This window comes from Aquarana catesbeiana, linkage group LG01, assembly GCF_042186555.1.
Source record: "Aquarana catesbeiana isolate 2022-GZ linkage group LG01, ASM4218655v1, whole genome shotgun sequence".
NCBI lineage: Eukaryota > Metazoa > Chordata > Amphibia > Anura > Ranidae > Aquarana > Aquarana catesbeiana.
This window is the reverse complement of record NC_133324.1, coordinates 951,235,348-951,254,452: the sequence shown is the minus strand read 5'-3', so window position 1 is coordinate 951,254,452 and position 19,105 is coordinate 951,235,348. Positions and strand designations below refer to the sequence as shown.

Genomic DNA, 19,105 nt, shown 5'->3' with positions numbered 1-19,105 from the left:
TATATATATATATATATATATATATATATATATATATATATATATATATATATATCAAAAAACCTTCAAAATAGGAAGGATAATAATAAGTTGATTATTTTTTTCAGAGTTGAAGGTCAGTGATCAATCATTGGTGTAATATGACACCTTAATATTGTAGAAAAGATTTTATGACCACAGACAAATCAACTTAGTAATAGCACCTCATCCCTTAATAGATTGTATATAGGAAAAGAGGAGTGGCATTTTCAGGGTGCAATTTAATTTGAAAAATAGTAGTAACAACTATATTATATAAGAACGTTTTTTTTATTATTTTAGAAAAAAATAATAAAATTTGATAAAAAGTACAGCAGTTTGGCAAGTACAATCAATAGGTATTTACGGATACAGCATAAACAGATAAAGTTCCCAACATGTTTCACCCATATATCGGACTTCTTCAGGGAATGCTGTCCAAGTAAACGGCACAAGTCTTCTATTAAAGAAGCACATACATACAATGATTATAGTTAACGATAGATATTACAGCCATAATATACATATAATATTTTAATTTAGAACATTTTACAAGTTTTGACAAATATAAAATATACTTACGCGTGTCTGCAGTCTGGACAACACTCCTTACCTTGGTCTCTTGAAAGAATCAAATAAACCACTTATGGGTCAAGGTATCCACGTGCATCCAAAGAACCATATGCTAGGGGTGACCCTGGTTGTAACAAGTGTTTGGTGACAAGAGAAAGAACTTTCCTGTGCAGTGTAATAAAAATCATCTCTCCACTCCTCCTACTGCACAATGCCTATTGGGATTTGAAGTGTAAAGAGTCCATTCACCCCATTATATGGCTGCCAGTGGCGGCCCGTCTACTAGGGGGGGCACGGCGCCTCCCCCTTATCCACTCGTCTGGCTCCCTGATCTACATACAGGGTGCCGGGATCATGGATTCCAATGATGGGGGGTGGGGTTTGAAGCACGTGATTAGAGCCAGAGGCTCTATTAGGCTTCAAAATAGGGTGGGCTCGGGGCGCAGACTAATGCCCCGTACACATGGTCAGATTTTCCGACGGAAATTGTTCGATGGGAGCTTATTGTCGGAAATTCTGATCGTGTGTACACAATTCCGATGCACAAAGTTCCACGCATGCTCAGAATCAAGCAGAAGAGCCACACTGGCTATTGAACTTCATTTTTCTCGGCTCATTGTACGTGTTGTATGTCACCGCGTTCTTGACGTTTGGAATTTCCGATAAGATTTGTGTGACCGTGTGTATGTAAGACAAGTTTGACCCAACATCCGTCGGAAAAAAATCCATGGATTTTGTTGTCGGAATGTCCGATCGTGTGTACAGGGCATAAGACTGGGATGCCATTAAAGTTCATGTGTGTGTGTGTAGAGGCAGGTGTCCCAATACTTTTGACAATATAGTGTGTGTATGTGTGTGTGTGTGTGTGTATATATATATTTATATATATATATATATATATATATATATATATATATATATATATATATACACAGTATATACATAGTATTTTCTTTCTCTGACTGTATGAACTAATGTGGTGCCACCGCCTTTTCAATTTTCTCTTAGTAAACTTCTCCGGCAGTCGTAGTTACTCTTAAAGAGGAAGTAAATCCTGACGGGTTTTACTTCCTCTTTATTCCCCTGCAAAGTGAAAGCATAATAGGCTAGTATGCATCGCACGCTAGCCCATTATGTGCCACTTACCTGCAAACGAAGCCCGCTGGTGGAAGCATCCATCTTTACCCCTCTTCCTTCCGGGGCAGTGGACTCCAGCTCTGTGACTGGCCGAAGCCGCGTGGTGTCACTCTCGTGCATGCACGAGGGAGCCACCAGTCACGGCACACGCTGGGGTAAGAAACGGCCCGTTTGGCGCATTGTACATGAAATATCTCCTGAAGGGCACACATTCAGGAGATATTTTCAGTACATATAGGTAAGCCTTATTATAGGCCTACCTATATGTAAATATATCTCAGGGGGTTTGACAACCACTTTAAGGAAAGAGTAATTGTTGAATAAACAGGCCCGTAGCAGAAATGCTTAAATTGCTCTGATCCATGGGTGTGATCAGATGTGAGATCTGAAGTGGTTAACATAATGCTATTACATATAGTACATAAAAACATATCTATATATATATATACATTGAAGACCCTTCACATGTGTGTATAGCTCATCTCTGCTGATGCACCCAGAAAGATCCAAACAATAGTTATAGAAAGAAACCAAGCAAAGGTTAACACAGTAAAGGGAAAAGGCCATTCGTACTCCACACAAAGCACAATGTCAGCATGTGAGTGTGTAAGCAGTAAAGGACGTATATAAGGGCCATAGACATCCCAGCAGTTACTGGTGTAAACGAATAGCAGCACGGTGACTAGGGATGAGCTTCGAGTTCGAGTCGAACTCATGTTCGACTCGAACATTGGCTGTTCGCAAGTTCACCGAACAGCGAACAATTTGGGGTGTTCGGCGGCAAATTCGAATGCCGCGGAACACCCTTTAAAAGTCTATGGGAGAAATCAAAAGTGCTAATTTTAAAGGCTAATATGCAAGTTATTGTCATAAAAAGTGTTTGGGGACCTGGGTCCTGCCCCAGGGGACATGGATCAATGCAAAAAAAAGTTTTAAAAACGGCCGTTTTTTCAGGAGCAGTGATTTTAATAATGCTTAAAGTCAATCAATAAAAGTGTAATATCCCTTTAAATTTCGTACCTGGGGGGTGTCTATAGTGTGCCTGTAAAGGGGCGCATGTTTCCTGTGTTTAGAACAGTCTGACAGCAAAATGACATTTTGAAGGAAAAAACTCATTTAAAACTACCTGCGGCTATTGCATTGCCGACAATACACATAGAAGTTCATTGATAAAAACGGCATGGGAATTCCCCAAAGGGGAACCCCGAACCAAAATTAAAAAAAAAAAATGACGTGGGGGTCCCCCTAAATTCCATACCAGGCCCTTCAGGTCTGGTATGGATATTAAGGGGAACCCCGGCCAAAATTAAAAAAAAAAAATGACGTGGGGTTCCCCCTAAATTCCATACCAGACCCTTCAGGTCTGGTATGGATTTTAAGGGGAACCCCGCGCCAAAAAAAAAAAAAAAACGGCGTGGGGTCCCCCCAAAAATCCATACCAGACCCTTATCCGAGCACGCAACCTGGCAGGCCGCAGGAAAAGAGGGGGGGACGAGAGTGCGGCCCCCCCTCCCTCCTGAACCGTACCAGGCCACATGCCCTCAACATTGGGAGGGTGCTTTGGGGTAGCCCCCCAAAACACCTTGTCCCCATGTTGATGAGGACAAGGGCCTCATCCCCACAACCCTGGCCGGTGGTTGTGGGGGTCTGTGGGCGGGGGCTTATCAGAATCTGGAAGCCCCCTTTAACAAGGTGACCCCCAGATCCCGTCCCCCCCCTGTGTGAAATGGTAAGGGGGTACATAAGTACCCCTACCATTTCACGAAAAAAGTGTCAAAAATGTTAAAAATGACAAGAGACAGTTTTTGACAATTCCTTTATTTAAATGCTTCTTCTATCTTCCTTCATCTTCTGGTTCTTCTGGCTCTTCTGGCTCTTCTGGCTCTTCTGGTTCTTCCTCCGGCGTTCTCGTCCAGCATCTCCTCCGCGGCGTCTTCTATCTTCTTCTCCTCGGGCCGCTCCGCACCCATGGCATGGGGGGGAGGCTCCCGCTCTTCTCTTCTTCTCTTCTTCTTTTCTTCTCTTCTTCTCTTCTTCATTTTCTTCTCCGGGCCGCTCCGCAATCCATGCTGGCATGGAGGGAGGCTCCCGCTGTGTGACGGCGCTCCTTGTCTGACAGTTCTTAAATAACGGGGGGGGCGGGGCCACCCGGTGACCCCGCCCCCCTCTGACGCACGGTGACTTGACGGGACTTCCCTGTGACGTCACGGGGAATGCCACAGGGAAGTCCCGTCAAGTCACCGTGCGTCAGAGGGGGGCGGGGTCACCGGGTGGCCCCGCCCCCGTTATTTAAGAACTGTCAGACGAGGAGCGCCGTCACACAGCGGGAGCCTCCCTCCATGCCAGCATGGATTGCGGAGCGGCCCGGAGAAGAAAATGAAGAAGAGAAGAAGAGAAGAAAAGAAGAAGAGAAGAAGAGAAGAGCGGGAGCCTCCCCCCCATGCCATGGGTGCGGAGCGGCCCGAGGAGAAGAAGACAGAAGACGCCGCGGAGGAGATGCTGGACGAGAACGCCGGAGGAAGAACCAGAAGAACCAGAAGAGCCAGAAGAACCAGAAGATGAAGGAAGATAGAAGAAAGAAGAAGCATTTAAATAAAGGAATTGTCAAAAACTGTCTCTTGTCATTTTTAACATTTTTGACACTTTTTTCGTGAAATGGTAGGGGTACTTATGTACCCCCTTACCATTTCACACAGGGGGGGGGCCGGGATCTGGGGGTCACCTTGTTAAAGGGGGCTTCCAGATTCCAAAAAGCCCCCCGCCCGCAGACCCCCACAACCACCGGCCAGGGTTGTGGGGATGAGGCCCTTGTCCTCATCAACATGGGGACAAGGTGTTTTGGGGGGCTACCCCAAAGCACCCTCCCAATGTTGAGGGCATGTGGCCTGGTACGGTTCAGGAGGGAGGGGGGGCCGCACTCTCGTCCCCCCCTCTTTTCCTGTGGCCTGCCAGGTTGCGTGCTCGGATAAGGGTCTGGTATGGATTTTTGGGGGGACCCCACGCCGTTTTTTTTTTTTTTTTTGGCGCGGGGTTCCCCTTAAAATCCATACCAGACCTGAAGGGTCTGGTATGGAATTTAGGGGGAACCCCACGTCATTTTTTTTTTTAATTTTGGCCGGGGTTCCCCTTAATATCCATACCAGACCTGAAGGGCCTGGTATGGAATTTAGGGGGACTCCCACGTCATTTTTTTTTTTTTAATTGTGGTTCGGGGTTCCCCTTTGGGGAATTCCCATGCCGTTTTTATCAATGAACTTCTATGTGTATTGTCGGCAGTGCAATAGCCGCTGGTAGTTTTAAATGAGTTTTTTCCTTCAAAATGTCATTTTGCTGTCAGACTGTTCTAAACACAGGAAACATGCGCCCCTTTACAGGCATACTACAGACACCCCCCAGGTACGAAATTTAAAGGGATATTACACTTTTATTGTTTGACTTTAAGCATTATTAAAATCACTGCTCCTGAAAAAACGGCCGTTTTTAAAACTTTTTTTTGCATTGATCCATGTCCCCTGGGGCAGGACCCAGGTCCCCAAACACTTTTTATGACAATAACTTGCATATAAGCCTTTAAAATTAGCACTTTTGATTATTCGTGTTCGTGTCCCATAGACTTTAACGGTGTTCGCATGTTCGAACGAACTTTTTTCCTGTTCGCATGTTCTGGTGCGAACCGAACAGGGGGGTGTTCGGCTCATCCCTAACGGTGACAAATCAAGCAAAATGGGAAAGGTGAGTTTTTAAAAACAATTCTTTTTTGGACTAAAAATTAAAGGCTGACTTTTTCCAATACTTTTTTTTTTTATATTTAAATTGTTTTTGTAAATAATGTTGTTTTTATTGCTCTCTTTGGGGAAATTTTCCACCCTTTCCTGTCTATTTGACAAGCGTCTGACAGAGCAAGTGAAGGAAAATCTACCTAACAAGGACATTGATGGCAATATAAACAATCCTTCTAACAGAGTATGGAAAGGTTAGAGCCTCTGCCAGGATTTTATTGCTTTTCGCGGTATGGGAGCGCTGAACCTTGTGGTGATTTGTTGTAATGTTACATATGGTATGAAGTCCCGGAGGTTACTTGTTACTACAACTGCGACCCTCTCAGAGGAATTTACTAAAAAAAAAAATGTAAAAGATGGGAAAATCGCATTAGTTCTGTAGTACCCCCTTGTGTACATAGTTGGTTAATGTAGGTAAATTTTGTTGGGCTTCACTATAGCCTGTGAAGCCAGGTTATTTAGGATCATATAAAGGTCTCAGTCACCTCGCCCTGGCTTCAGGAAGCTTGTAGAAGGTCCCAGAAATTAGTGGGCAGAGGGGTGGAGAGTTCAGCCTGAATGTTCATGGGAACTCTACTAATCCCTGAGGGAAGGACTACCCAGTAGGTGGAGAGTGCCCTATAAGTATTCGGGAGCCTGGCCATGTTGGGATAGAGTCCATGATCCAGAGTCCTGGAAGCGACCCCGTTGCTGGGGGGGGGGGGGCTGGGGGGGGGGGGGGGCTGGGGGGGGGCTTGGCCTCCAGGCATAAGTGTGCTGCTGAGAGAGAGAGAGGGAGAGAGAGAGAGAGAGAGAGAGAGAGAGAGAGAGAGAGAAGAAAATTAGCCAGAGACTTCCCCACCCCCTGCATCCTCAGCCAGGCTTGTCTGTGACAACATGCTAGCAAGAGGGACCTGTACAGAAGAAGGCCTGGACAGAAGTTGCCAGCTTTGCTCCAGGAATTACCAGGGACTGAGTGAGTGATCTCTATTTGTTTACCCCCCCCCAAGCCTACAAGGGAGAAAACAACCAGGTGCAAGACTTAACTAGTTTTCAGGAGGGACAGAGCTTAGTCTATCTTCAAACCTGCTGGGAAAATTTCAAGTTTTGGGCTGCATGCTTTAAGATTTCTTTTAGTGGGAAAAGATCAAGATTCCCAAGATTCCCACAGTCAGTTTGGAAGTTTTCTTAAAGGAGTACAGCCTGGAAATTTGTGCTTGGAGTCAGCAATTGTTATCCAGTTTTCCTCACGGTTTGTGCTTTGAAGTCAGTTCTGGGCACCCCATACTTCCCTAAACTTATCCAAGTTACATCCCCTAAGAAAAAAAATATCAAAACCAAGCCAAAGGACTGAATTATTGACTATTGAGTGCTTGCCAAAAATGTGTGTTGCCTGGCTGTGCAGGAGAAGGGGGACCCAACGGCCCTTTAGGGGCTAGGGCTACAGTTCACACATTCCAAAAAATACTTTTTTTCTTCATCAAAAACAAATGTGTTTTGGGGACTTTTCTCAGGGCTAGAATCAAGAAAAAAAAGCTATATGTGTATACAGGGATAATTACCCCAATGTACTCTCTTTGAAACTAAAAGCTCAATGCTCCTTGACTCTTTGACTGAGGTTTCACTTCAAAGAGAAAATTAGAAATAATCACAAAATTATATGAATAATGATAATTGCCAGGGGAGAAACACTGACAATGAAAATTGTAGTGCCCATTGGTGTTGAGTTGAAGAATGCTCCTTATGTTGGTGGTCAGTGGAAAAGTGCCTCCTTAAATTGGTGGTCAGCATAGTGTTCCCTTACTTTAATGGTCAGTGTGACTCTTTAATTTAATGGTCAGTGGGTCACCATTACTATACTGATATAAATTAAAAAGTGTCCCCCCTTACCAATAGCTAAAAAAGATCACTGATGTCAATAATGACTGAGAGACAGATATTGCTCATTGTTCACGGAACCACTGGCAACCTCTGCAGAAACCCTCGTTGAGAAAGACTGACATAGTGTGACATGAAATCTAACCAATGGCTAACCAAAGCTTTAAACAAAGATCAAAGTCTAACAGAGGTTTGAATTCTTCCCCACCCTGATAAAAAATAAAAATGTTTTGTCTGATGTTAAGCTTTAATATTTATCTAACTGTGATCTTGTGTGTGCCCAGCTGAGTTTTTAGGTTTATATATTGAGTGTGGAACCTTCCTTAATTTTTTTTGACAATCAAGAAATAAAATTCATTTCACGGCTTATACGAATAAATGTCTACCCTTTTATTCCATTAGATCATCTTTTACGAAGACAAGAACTTCCAGGGTCGCTCTTATGAGTGTAGCTCTGAATGTTCTGACTTGTCCTCATACTTCAGACGCTGCAACTCCATCCGCGTGGAAAGTGGAAACTGGATCCTGTATGAGCAACCCAACTACAGAGGACACCAGTACTTCCTCCATAGAGGAGACTATCCTGACTTCCAGCAATGGATGGGTTACAATGACTCCATTAGGTCTGTGCGTCTGAGCCCCCAGGTAATACAATGCAGTACAATGTGAATTAAAGCATACCGCTGCCCCTAGCCATGTGACAAATCTCCTGTGTAGCCAGCTTAGAATCTTGATGCCTGTGATCCATCTTACACTGTAATGCTGCGTACACATGATCAGATTTTCCGATGGGAAATGTTGGCTGTGAGCTTGTTGGCGGTAAGTCCGACCGTGTGTATGCTCCATCGAACATTTGTTGGCGGACTTTTCGCCAACAAATGTTGGCTAGCAGGTTCTCAAATTTTCCGCCAACAAATGTTTCTTGTCGGACTTTCCGATCATGTGTACACTACACAAGTCTGTCGGACAAAAGTCCACGCATGTTCGGAATCAAGCACGAGCTGGAAGCGCTCGGTCTTGTAAAACTAGCGTTCGTAAGGGAGATATAACGTACGTCTTATATGTCACTACGTTCGTAATTGTTGGCCAACATTTGTGTGACCGTGTGTATGCAAGACAAGTTGGAGCCAAAATCCTTCGAACAAAAATCCACGGTTTTGTTGTCAGAATGTCCGATTGTGTGTACGGGGCATAAGTCTTAAGATATGTCAAAACAACACAGACCAAAAATGCCTAACAAAATAAATAAATAATACATATGAGGGGTCTTCAAAACGTTTCCACACTTTTAAATTTCCATTGGAAACAGTGAGGGCCCGGAGTTTTGCTGATGGCATTAAAAAGGTACGAGGGTAGGAAAAATGCATCGCAAAGGAAGGTGACTATGCAGAAAAGTGATATATTTTTTATGAAATTCTTAATAAAGAGAGTTAAACAAAAGTGTAGAACATTTTTGAAAAATCCATATATATGGCACTGGAAGTGAGAGAAGAAAAGAAAACTCCGAAGTGAGAAAATTGGTAGTGTTGATGTTACAGGTTTGACTGCTTGGTTAATTTCAAGTTTTGTTTCCTTCTTTAGCACCAAGGTTCCTTTAGAATCAGGATTTATGAGAGAGAAGACTTCAAAGGTCAGATGATGGAGTTCACTGAGGATTGCCCTCATGTCTATGAGAGATTCCGCTACAATGACATTAATTCTTGCCATGTCCATGATGGCTACTGGATGTTCTATGAGGAGCCCAACTATAGGGGGCGTCAGTATTACCTGAGACCTGGAGAGTACAGGAGATACAGCGACTGGGGAGCCACAAGCCCCAGAATTGGGTCCTTCAGACGTCTCCATCATCTCTATTAAATGTTTAAAAACATTTTAAGTTTTCTGCTTGACAATAAACTTGATAAAGACATTTTTTTCTGTTTGTTTTTTATGCAATGTTGATTTTCGATGAGAATTTGTAAAGTGCAGCAACCCATACAACCAGTCAAAAGCCACTTTTAGTCAGAGACACAATCATCTACAGTATATGACTATATACTGTACACTGGATGTCGCTTTTCATTTTATTGTCAAAGCTTTAAGTGGTTGTAACAAGTATATAGGAAAAGAGGAGTGAGATTTTCGAGGTGCAATTTGATTTGAAAAATAGTAGTAACAACTATACTATATAAGAAAGTTTTTTTATTATTTTAGAAAAAAATAATAAAATTTGATAAAAAATTACAGCAGTTTGACAAGTACAATCAATAGGTATTTACGGATACAGCATAAATAGATAAAGTTCCCAACATGTTTCACCCATATATCAGGCTTCTTCAGGGGATGCTGTCCAAGTAAACGGTACAAGCCTTCTATTAAAAAAAAAACACATACATACAGTGATTATAGTTAACAATAGATATTAAAGCCATAATATACATATAATATTTTAATTTAGAAAATTTTACAAGTTTTGACAAATATAAACTATACATGCGCGTGTCTGCTGTCCGGACAACACTCCTTACCTTGGTCTCTTGAAAGAATCAAATAAACCACTTATGGGTCAAGGTATCCATATGCGTCCAAACAACCATATGCTAGGGGTGACCATAGGGGGCATTAAAGGATCAACTAAATAACAAATTGAATCAAATTTAGTTTAAATATAGACATTAAACCGATCTCCACTCAAAGAAGCCAAGTATATAAAAGAAATCAACTAACAGAAATAAAATTCTGCAGTAGACTCAGAATCAGGGGACAAACACTGTCAAAGAATGTCAAGGTCTATTGATAAAACTATCCAGAAAAACGAACACAGAAAGCAAAGACTAATTAGAGAACAATGAAGCACTTGCAGTTTATAAAGGCAAACAGATTGAGTATTTCATCAACAGAGCAAAAACTACTAAATGCGTTCTCTAAAACGGCAACAGCCTAAATCAGAACAGAAGCATAGTTTTGAAAATATAAAGATAAAGATTTTTTCAAATCCAAAAATAGCAAATGATTACCTGGCATTCAATAGCAGCATGCATGTGTCCCTGGGTTCCAGCAGCATCTAAAAGCTGGAACCAGTGGCCTTAAATACCCCCCATCCGGCCTAGACCGGAAGTGGATGTGAGGACCGTACCGCGCATGCGCGAACCGCGTCACATCTGCTCCTTCGCTCATCGTCGCTGGGTCCTAACCATTGGCTCCAGGGGCGAGGGGCGTCACTCCCTCTGGTGGATGAAGGGAAAATCTCACCACATCTCAAAGGGATGCGAAGAGATCATGTGAAAAGGAGAAAATAGAAGCGAGGCGACAGAACGCATGCGGGACGGTAAAACAGGCGTCTGGCCAATTATAGCACAGGCGCCCGAGCGCCCATATGGTCATCCCAATGCCAGGAAACAAGGTCGCAAAAGATAAACCAGGGAGAGGGGGAAGGGAAAATGGGAGGATAAAAAGGGGAGTAAAAGAGGGGAGGAAGAGGCGAGGGAAGAAGGAAAGAGCAAAGTTAATAGCGAAGGGCCAGTAATGTCAGTCAGATGAATATATATCAATATTATAGGAAGGGTTTATAGCTTAACATTTCATTCAATCCGGGTTAAGCTGTCGCTTTCAATAGATGAATCCATCGTGATTCTAATTGTAAGAACTTTTGATCATTACTGCCACCTCTAACATCAGTAGGGATGTGTTCTCAGGCCATACATTTTATAGTGTGTAAGTTGAAACCATGGAACAACGCCACATGGCGATTTATGGGGGTTTCCATTTTATGTTCTTCAATAAGGGATATATGATCGTTTATTCTTTTAAAGAAGGGTCTCTTAGTGTTTCCGATATAGAAGCACTTACAGGTACATTTCATCAGGTATACAATGTCAGGAGTTTGGCATGTCACTCTATGTCTAATCCTATGGATTTGACCATTAGGTAGTTCTATCTCATTATTATTCGACATAAAACGACAAATGTCACATTTTTTGCATGAAGAAGTTCCAGATGGTAAAGTAGATGATGTTAAAGTTTTATAATGACTTTGGACCAAACGGTCCTTTAGGGATTTTGCTCGTCTATAGGTTATTTGTGGCTGTCTTTCTACATATTTGTTCGCTATAGGACCTGCCAATAAAAGTGGCCAATATTTATTAGTAATTTGTCTTACTTTTCTACGTTGCTTTGTGTAAGACGTAATTATTCTCACTGGTTGTGTTATGGGCTTACTTTTCTTTTTGAAAATTATAGTATCCCTAACGTGGCTCTATGAAATGCTTTTTTGAGATTACTGTGGGTGTATCCCCTTTCACGTAACCGTAAATAAAGAGCATTTGCCTCAGTTTTGAAGTTCTCATCCCTACTACAGTTGCGTCTCAGTCTGAGATATTGACTGTAGGGGATGCTGTTAATCAAAGATTTTGGATGGGAGCTTGATTCGTGTAAAATAGCATTACTGGCTGATGGCTTCCTGAATAGGGATGTACCCAGGGAGCCATCTGTTTCAACAAAAATCTGAATATCCAAAAAACTGATAATTTTCCTATCACATAGCATTGTAAACTTGAGGTTGTATTTATTGTTACCCAAGATTTCCATGAATTCAATCAACTCCTGATGTGCACCTGACCATATCATTAAAATATTGTCAATATAGCGATGGAACGTTACTATATAATCCAAATATTTTTTAATATCTTCTCTTGCAAAATGGTCTCTCTCCCACCCCCCCAGGTACAGGTTGGCATACAATGGGGCACAGCGTGTCCCCATCGCTACCCCCTGCACCTGGAGGTAGTGGGAGAGACCAAACATAAATACGTTCCTTGTAAAGATAAACTTTAATAAATCTAAGATAAATTCATTATACTTATATGCGGTTTGAATCCGTTCATGTAGGTGATCTACTACAACTTGCAATCCCATATCATGTGGGATCGCGTTGTAGAGGCTCTCCACATCAATAGTGACAAGCCATGCATCCTCAGGGATGGAAATGCCTTTGATTATTCTAATGAGATCAATTATATCCTGCACATAGGAAAATAACGATTTAACTTGGGGGCCTAGATAGGTATCAATTAGGCTACTAGCATTTTCCGTTAAATATCCACATGGGATGACTGGGGAGATTTGTTAATGACTTATAAACTTTTGGCTTTGATTTGGGTCTAAATAACTGTGGAGGGGGAAAACATCTATTTGAAGTAATTACTCCTGATGGGGGGGGGTTTAAAAGGCGAGTCAATAGAGTCACCGTCTTCCTTCCATAGTTTCATTAAATCCTGTATAGCTTGAATTTCTCTAATTGTTAAATCATTATCACCAGTGGAATTGGTGAGATGGTCTATGTGAGTTGATTTATGTTAAATGGTTTTAAACATCAACCGTCAAGCGAATAGATGGATCTATCAAGTTCTTAGAATAGGCTTTTAAGATGATGTTTCTATGTTCTTTACAATAGGACTCAATGACTGTTACTAAAATGGGTCTATACCACTCTCGATTTTGGAGATTGTACAGACACATTCTTTCATAATCATTGCAGTTCATTACCACCAAATTACCGGCTTTATCTGCTGATTTAATTACAAGTTCAGTGTTTGTTTGTAATGATATCAATGCCTTCCTCAAAGGGGGGGGGGGGGATAGATTATCTTGGAAAGACCTCAACCCTGTAGTATCCTCTATTTCTTTGGTTGTTTGTTGTACAAAAGTCCAAATGTTGGGATTGTTACCCAAAGTGGGAAAATTCTTTGATTTGGGTCTAAATAACTGTGGAGGGGGAAAACATCTATTGGAAGTAATTACTCCTGATGGGGGGGGGGTTTAAAAGGCGAGTTAATAGAGTCACCGTCTTCCTTCCATTAGCGTCACCATCTTCCTTCCATAGTTCCATTAAATCCTGTATAGCTTGAATTTCTCTAATTGTTAAATCATTATCACCAGTGGAATTGGTGAGATGGTCTATGTGAGTTGATTTATGATAAATGGTTTTAAACATTAACCGTCGAGCGAATAGATGGATGTCTTTAATGACGTCAAAGCAGTCAATGTTTGCATCTGGGCAAAAAGTAAGGCCCAACTGCAAGACATTGGTTTCCTCACAGGTAAGTGTATTGGATGAAAGATTCAAGATTTGGAGTTGTTTCCCCTCATCAGGGATTATACAGTAGGGGTCTGTGGTTTCACTGGATTTCTGTTCTCCGGTGTTCCTAGTGGTAAAAAAAATTGAAGCTACTTTTGGGTCAATCTTGCTAACTATAGAAGGAGTGGAGTCACTTACCTTAGTAGGCATTATTGTGGGTGCTAAAGTTGAAGAACAAGAAATAGGAATAGATAAAGAAACCATTGAAACATTATTTTGCAATTTTGAGTGCCACGTGAATTTCTAATAGAAGGGTGAGAGGTGTTGAGAAGTTGTTGTGAATTTTTTGGACGAACCACTGGTGATTCACGCTCGTGCGTAGATACCGGTGCGCTCTTTACATTATCTGAAGAGGATACATTAGAATCTCCTTATGTTTTTTAGAAGATCTTTCGTTAGTAATGTTCTGGTAGACAGCTGATTGGCTAGAAGATGTAGGAGAAACAGAACAAGCATCAGATATATGAGTAGTATGATTCGACCGCAAATGGTTATTCTGTTTAGCTAAACATCTTGGTTGTATTTGCTGATTCTATTCATAGGCAAAGCCCATATCATGTGCTGATTGATCCCGTATAAATTTAATCTCTTTATTATTTATAATCTCAATGGTATATTGTTCAATGTGCTCTCTTAGCTCGCGCTCCTTACCTAAAAAGGAGGATAGGCCCGCCAAAGACACATGTTCAACATACCATTTATTAATTTGTTCATCTACCTCATTAAATTCAATCTCATATTGATAACATAATAAGGACATCATCCCTAAAGAACATGATTGTAGGATTGATTCCCGTTTGTTTTTTAGTGTTTTATCTACCTTTTTTAAGGTTGGGAAAAATTTGTACCCTTAAAATTCTTTTCTTTTCAACTGATTTTTGAAGTTTGACATATGATTTGTCCAAATTGGCTTCCTTAACCCCCACTGAGCTCTGGGAAAGGTGTATTTTTGTCATGAATCCCTCCCAGTCCTCCCCACAGAACCTGGCCATAGTAAGATCGTTTTGTTTTTTCTATAATCATAAACAATTTTAATATAAAGCAATCTAGAAAAAGATTATTTATAAAATAACATTTGCATATAAATAATATAGAAGTTTATAAAAGATTTTAAACTTTTTCACTTTCCTATATGGATAATTATATGACCTAACAAAAAAGATGGTCACAAATAAAGAAAGAATGTAATGATAATGATATATATATATATATATATATATATATATATATATATATATATATATATATATATATATATATATATATATATATATATATATATATATATATATATATATATCTCAAATAACCTTCAAAATAGGAAGGATAATAATAAGTTGATTATTTTTTTCAGAGTTGAAGGTCAGTGATCAATCATTGGTGTAATATGACACCTTAATATTGTAGAAAAGATTTTATGACCACAGACAAATCAACTTAGTAATAGCACCTCATCCCTTCATAGATTGTATATAGGAAAAGAGGAGTGGGATTTTCAGGGTGCAATTTGATCTGAAAAATAGTAGTAACAACTATATTATATAAGAACGTTTTTTTTATTATGTTAGAAAAAAATAATAAAATTTGATAAAAAGTACAGCAGTTTGGCAAGTACAATCAATAGGTATTTACGGATACGGCATAAACAGATAACGTTCCCAACATGTTTCACCCTTATATCGAACTTCTTCAGGGGATGCTGTCCAAGTAAACAGCACAAGCCTTCTATTAAAGAAACACATACGTACAATGATTATAGTTAACGATAGATATTACAGCCATAATATACATATAATATTTTAATTTAGAACATTTTACAAGTTTTGACAAATATAAACTATACTTGTGCGTGTCTGCAGTCTGGACAACACTCCCTACCTTGGTCTCTTGAAAGAATCAAATAAACCACTTATGGGTCAAGGTATCCATGTGCATCCAAAGAACCATATGCTAGGGGTGACCCTGGTTGTAACAAGTGTTTGGTGACAAGAGAAAGAACTTTCCTGTGCAGTGTAATAAAAATCATCTCTCCACTCCTCCTACTGCACAATGCCTATTGGGATTTGAAGTGTAAAGAGTCCATTCACCCCATTATATGGCTGCCAGTGGCGGCCCGTCTACTAGGGGGGGCACGGGTGCCGCCCCCTTATCCATCCGTCTGGCTCCCTGATCTACATACAGGGTGCCGGAATTATGGATTCCAATTACATAGTTACATAGTTACATAGTAGGTGAGGTTGAAAAAAGACACAAGTCCATCAAGTCCAACCTATGTGTGTGATTATGTGTCAGTATTACATTACATATCCCTGTATGTTGCGGTCATTCAGGTGATTATCTAATAGTTTCTTGAAGCTATCAATGCTCCCCGCTGAGACCACCGTCTGTGGAAGGGAATTCCACATCCTTGCCGCTCTTACAGTAAAGAACCCTCTACGTAGTTTAAGGTTAAACCTCTTTTCTTCTAATTGTAATGGGTGGCCACGAGTCTTATTAAACTCTCTTCTGCGAAAAAGTTTTCTCCCTATTGTGGGGTCACCAGTACAGTATTTGTAAATTGAAATCACATCCCCTCTCAAGCGTCTCTTCTACAGAGAGAATAAGTTCAGTGCTCACAACCTTTCCTCATATCTAAGATCCTCCAGACCCTTTATTAGCTTTGTTGCCCTTCTTTGTACTCGCTCCATTTCCAGTACATCTCTCCTGAGGACTGGTGCCCAGAACTGGACAGCATACTCCAGGTGCGGCCGGACCAGAGTCTTGTAGAGCGGGAGAATTATCATTTTATCTCTGGAGTTGATCCCCCTTTTAATGCATGCCAATATTCTGTTTGCTTTATTAGCAGCAGCTTGGCATTGCATGCCATTGCTGAGCCTATCATCTACTAGGACCCCCAGGTCCTTTTCCATCCTAGATTCCCCCAGAGGTTCTCCCCCCCCCAGTGTATAGATTGCATTCATATTTTTGCCACCCAAATGTATTATTTTACATTTTTCTACATTGAACCTCATTTGCCATGTAGTCGCCCACCCCATTAATTTGTTCAGGTCTTTTTGCAAGGTTTCCACATCCTGCGGAGAAGTTATTGCCCTGCTTAGCTTAGTATCGTCTGCAAATACAGAGATTGAACTGTTTATCCCATCCTCCAGGTCATTTATAAACAAATTAAATAGGATTGGTCCCAGCACAGAACCCTGGGGAACCCCACTACCCACCCCTGACCATTCCGAGTACTCCCCATTTATCACCACCCTCTGAACACGCCCTTGTAGCCAGTTTTCAATCAATGTACTCACCCTATGGTCCATGCCAATGGACCTTATTTTGTACAGTAAACGTTTATGGGGAACTGTGTCAAATGCTTTTGCAAAATCCAGATACACCACGTCTACGGGCCTTCCTTTATCTAGATGGCAACTCACCTCCTCATAGAAGGTTAATAGATTGGTTTGGCAAGAACAATTCTTCATGAATCCATGCTGATTACTGCTAATGATATCGTTCTTATTACTAAAATCTTGTATATAGTCCCTTATCATGCCCTCCAAGAGTTTACATACTATTGATGTTAGGCTAACTGGTCTGTAATTCCCAGGGATGTTTTTTGGGCCCTTTTTAAATATTGGTGCTACATTGGCTTTTCTCCAATCAGCTGGTACCATTCCAGTCAATAGACTGTCTGTAAAAATTAGGAACAACGGTCTGGCAATCACCTGACTGAGTTCCCTAAGTACCCTCGGATGCAAGCCATCTGGTCCCGGTGATTTATTAATGTTAAGTTTCTCAAGTCTAATTTTAATTCTGTCCTCTGTTAACCATGGAGGTGCTTCCTGTGTTGTGTCATGAGGATAGACACTGTAGTTTTGGTTACTGAAGCCCCCCGATTCACTCGTGAAGACTGAGGAGAAGAATAAATTTAATACCTTTGCCATCTCCCCATCCTTTGTAACCAGATATCCTTCCTCATTCTTTATGGGGCCAATATGGTCTGTCCTCCCTTTTTTACTGTTTACATACTTAAAGAATTTCTTGGGATTTTTTTTTGCTCTCCTCCGCTATGTGTCTTTCATGTTCTATCTTAGCCGTCCTAATTGCACCCTTACATTTCTTATTGCATTCTTTATAAGTCTGAATGCTGAGGATGATCCCTCAACCTTGTGTTTTTTGAAGGCCTTCTCCTTTGCTTTTATATGCATTTTTACATTGGAGTTAAGCCATCCAGGATTTTTGTTCGCTCTTTTAAATTTATTACCCAATGGGATACATTGGCTAATGCCCTTATTTAATATGCTCTTAAAGCAAACCCATCTCTCCTCCGTATTCTTTGTTACTAATATTTTATCCCAATTTATGCCTTTTAGCAAGGTTTGTAGTTTAGGGAAGTTGGCTCTTTTGAAATTCAGTGTCTTTGTGTTCCCTTCATGTTTCCTATTTGTGTGATTTATACTGAAACTAATTGACCTGTGATCGCTGTTACCTAAATTGCCCCGTATTTTCACATCTGTGATCAGGTCTGTATTGTTGGTAATCAGTAGATCCAGTAATGTTTTATTTCTAGTTGGTGCGTCTACCATCTGACCCATAAAATTGTCCTGCAAGACATTAAGGAACTGGCGAGCCTTAAATGAATGCACGGTTCCCTCCACCCAGTCTATGTCTGGATAATTAAAATCCCCCATTATGATAACACTTCCCATCCTTGCTGCTAATCCAATTTGTGATAGGAGATCCGTCTCCACTTCCTCCCTCAGGTTAGGGGGCCTATAGCATACTCCCAGTATTATTTTCCCCTTAGCTTCATCCCTTTGGAGCTCTACCCATAAGGATTCCACCTCCTCTCTAGCTCCCTCAGTGATGTAATCTTTCACATTCGCTTGTACATTATTCTTGATATATAGGCATACCCCTCATCCCTTTTTTACCCTCTCTATCCTTGCGGTATAGGATATACCCTTGAATGTTTGCCAGCCAATCATGAGAGCTGTTGAACCAGGTCTCTGAAATTCCCACAAAATCCAAATCCTCCTTGTACAACAGTATCTCTAGTTCACCCATCTTGTCCGCCATGCTCCTGGCATTGGTGAACATGCCACATAGTTTAGACCAGTCGCATATTGTCCTCGTATTGAGTTTTTCAAGATTGCAACTAGGACTTGCTACTATACTCACCTTGTGTTTTTGTGCTTTGGTTAACCTACCATTAATGCCCCCAATACTACCCTCTGGAATATCTTCCGCGCTGGCTATCACTGTCTCTGGACCCTCCCCCCCATCACCTAGTTTAAAAACCCCTCTAACTTTTTGGCCATCTTCATTCCCAGCAGATCTGCACCCTCCTCATTTAGATGCAGTCTGTCCAGGGGCGGACTGACAACACTCAGGGCCCCCGGACCAAATAAAGCAAGGGCCCCCTGTCAGGCCCCGCCCATGACCCACCCCTAACCCCTCCCATGGCCCACCCCTGACCTCGCCCCTACATTTTGCACAAAGTACAACTTCTGCCATTTTTTTTTAATGGGACCTGGAGGGGGGTCTCTCGCTAACAGTGTCCATTAGAGAGTCTCTGTTAGAGAGAGAGACCCCCTCCAGGACCTATTAGAGACTACAAAGGAGTATAATGGGACCT

General features: G+C 41.2%; 1 protein-coding gene across 3 annotated transcripts; it reads left to right on the top strand.

Moving 5' to 3' along the window:
* The first annotated feature begins 2,699 nt into the window (after positions 1-2,699).
* Positions 2,700-9,267, top strand: LOC141126433 (gamma-crystallin-3-like). Of its 3 annotated transcripts, none has more exons than XM_073612389.1 (3): positions 2,700-2,708; positions 7,767-8,009; positions 8,946-9,267. In XM_073612389.1, exons 1-3 carry the CDS (start codon positions 2,700-2,702, stop codon positions 9,219-9,221), a joined length of 528 nt encoding a protein of 175 aa, XP_073468490.1. In that variant the 3' UTR covers positions 9,222-9,267. The 3 variants fall into 3 exon arrangements, with proteins under 3 accessions (XP_073468490.1, XP_073468482.1, XP_073468477.1); XM_073612381.1 differs by lacking the exon at positions 2,700-2,708 and adding an exon at positions 5,452-5,460; XM_073612376.1 differs by lacking the exon at positions 2,700-2,708 and adding an exon at positions 7,230-7,250.
* Positions 9,268-19,105: the final 9,838 nt, after the last annotated feature.

What these genes read in the sequence shown, in the direction of transcription:
- LOC141126433 (XM_073612376.1), top strand. Translation starts at nt 7,230, where the DNA reads ATGTTGGTGGTCAGTGGAAAA. An exon ending in TGTTGGTGGTCAGTGGAAAA is followed by an intron (nt 7,251 to 7,766) that starts GTGCCTCCTTAA and finishes TTATTCCATTAG; the next exon opens with ATCATCTTTTACGAAGACAA. An exon ending in CTGTGCGTCTGAGCCCCCAG is followed by an intron (nt 8,010 to 8,945) that starts GTAATACAATGC and finishes TTCCTTCTTTAG; the next exon opens with CACCAAGGTTCCTTTAGAAT.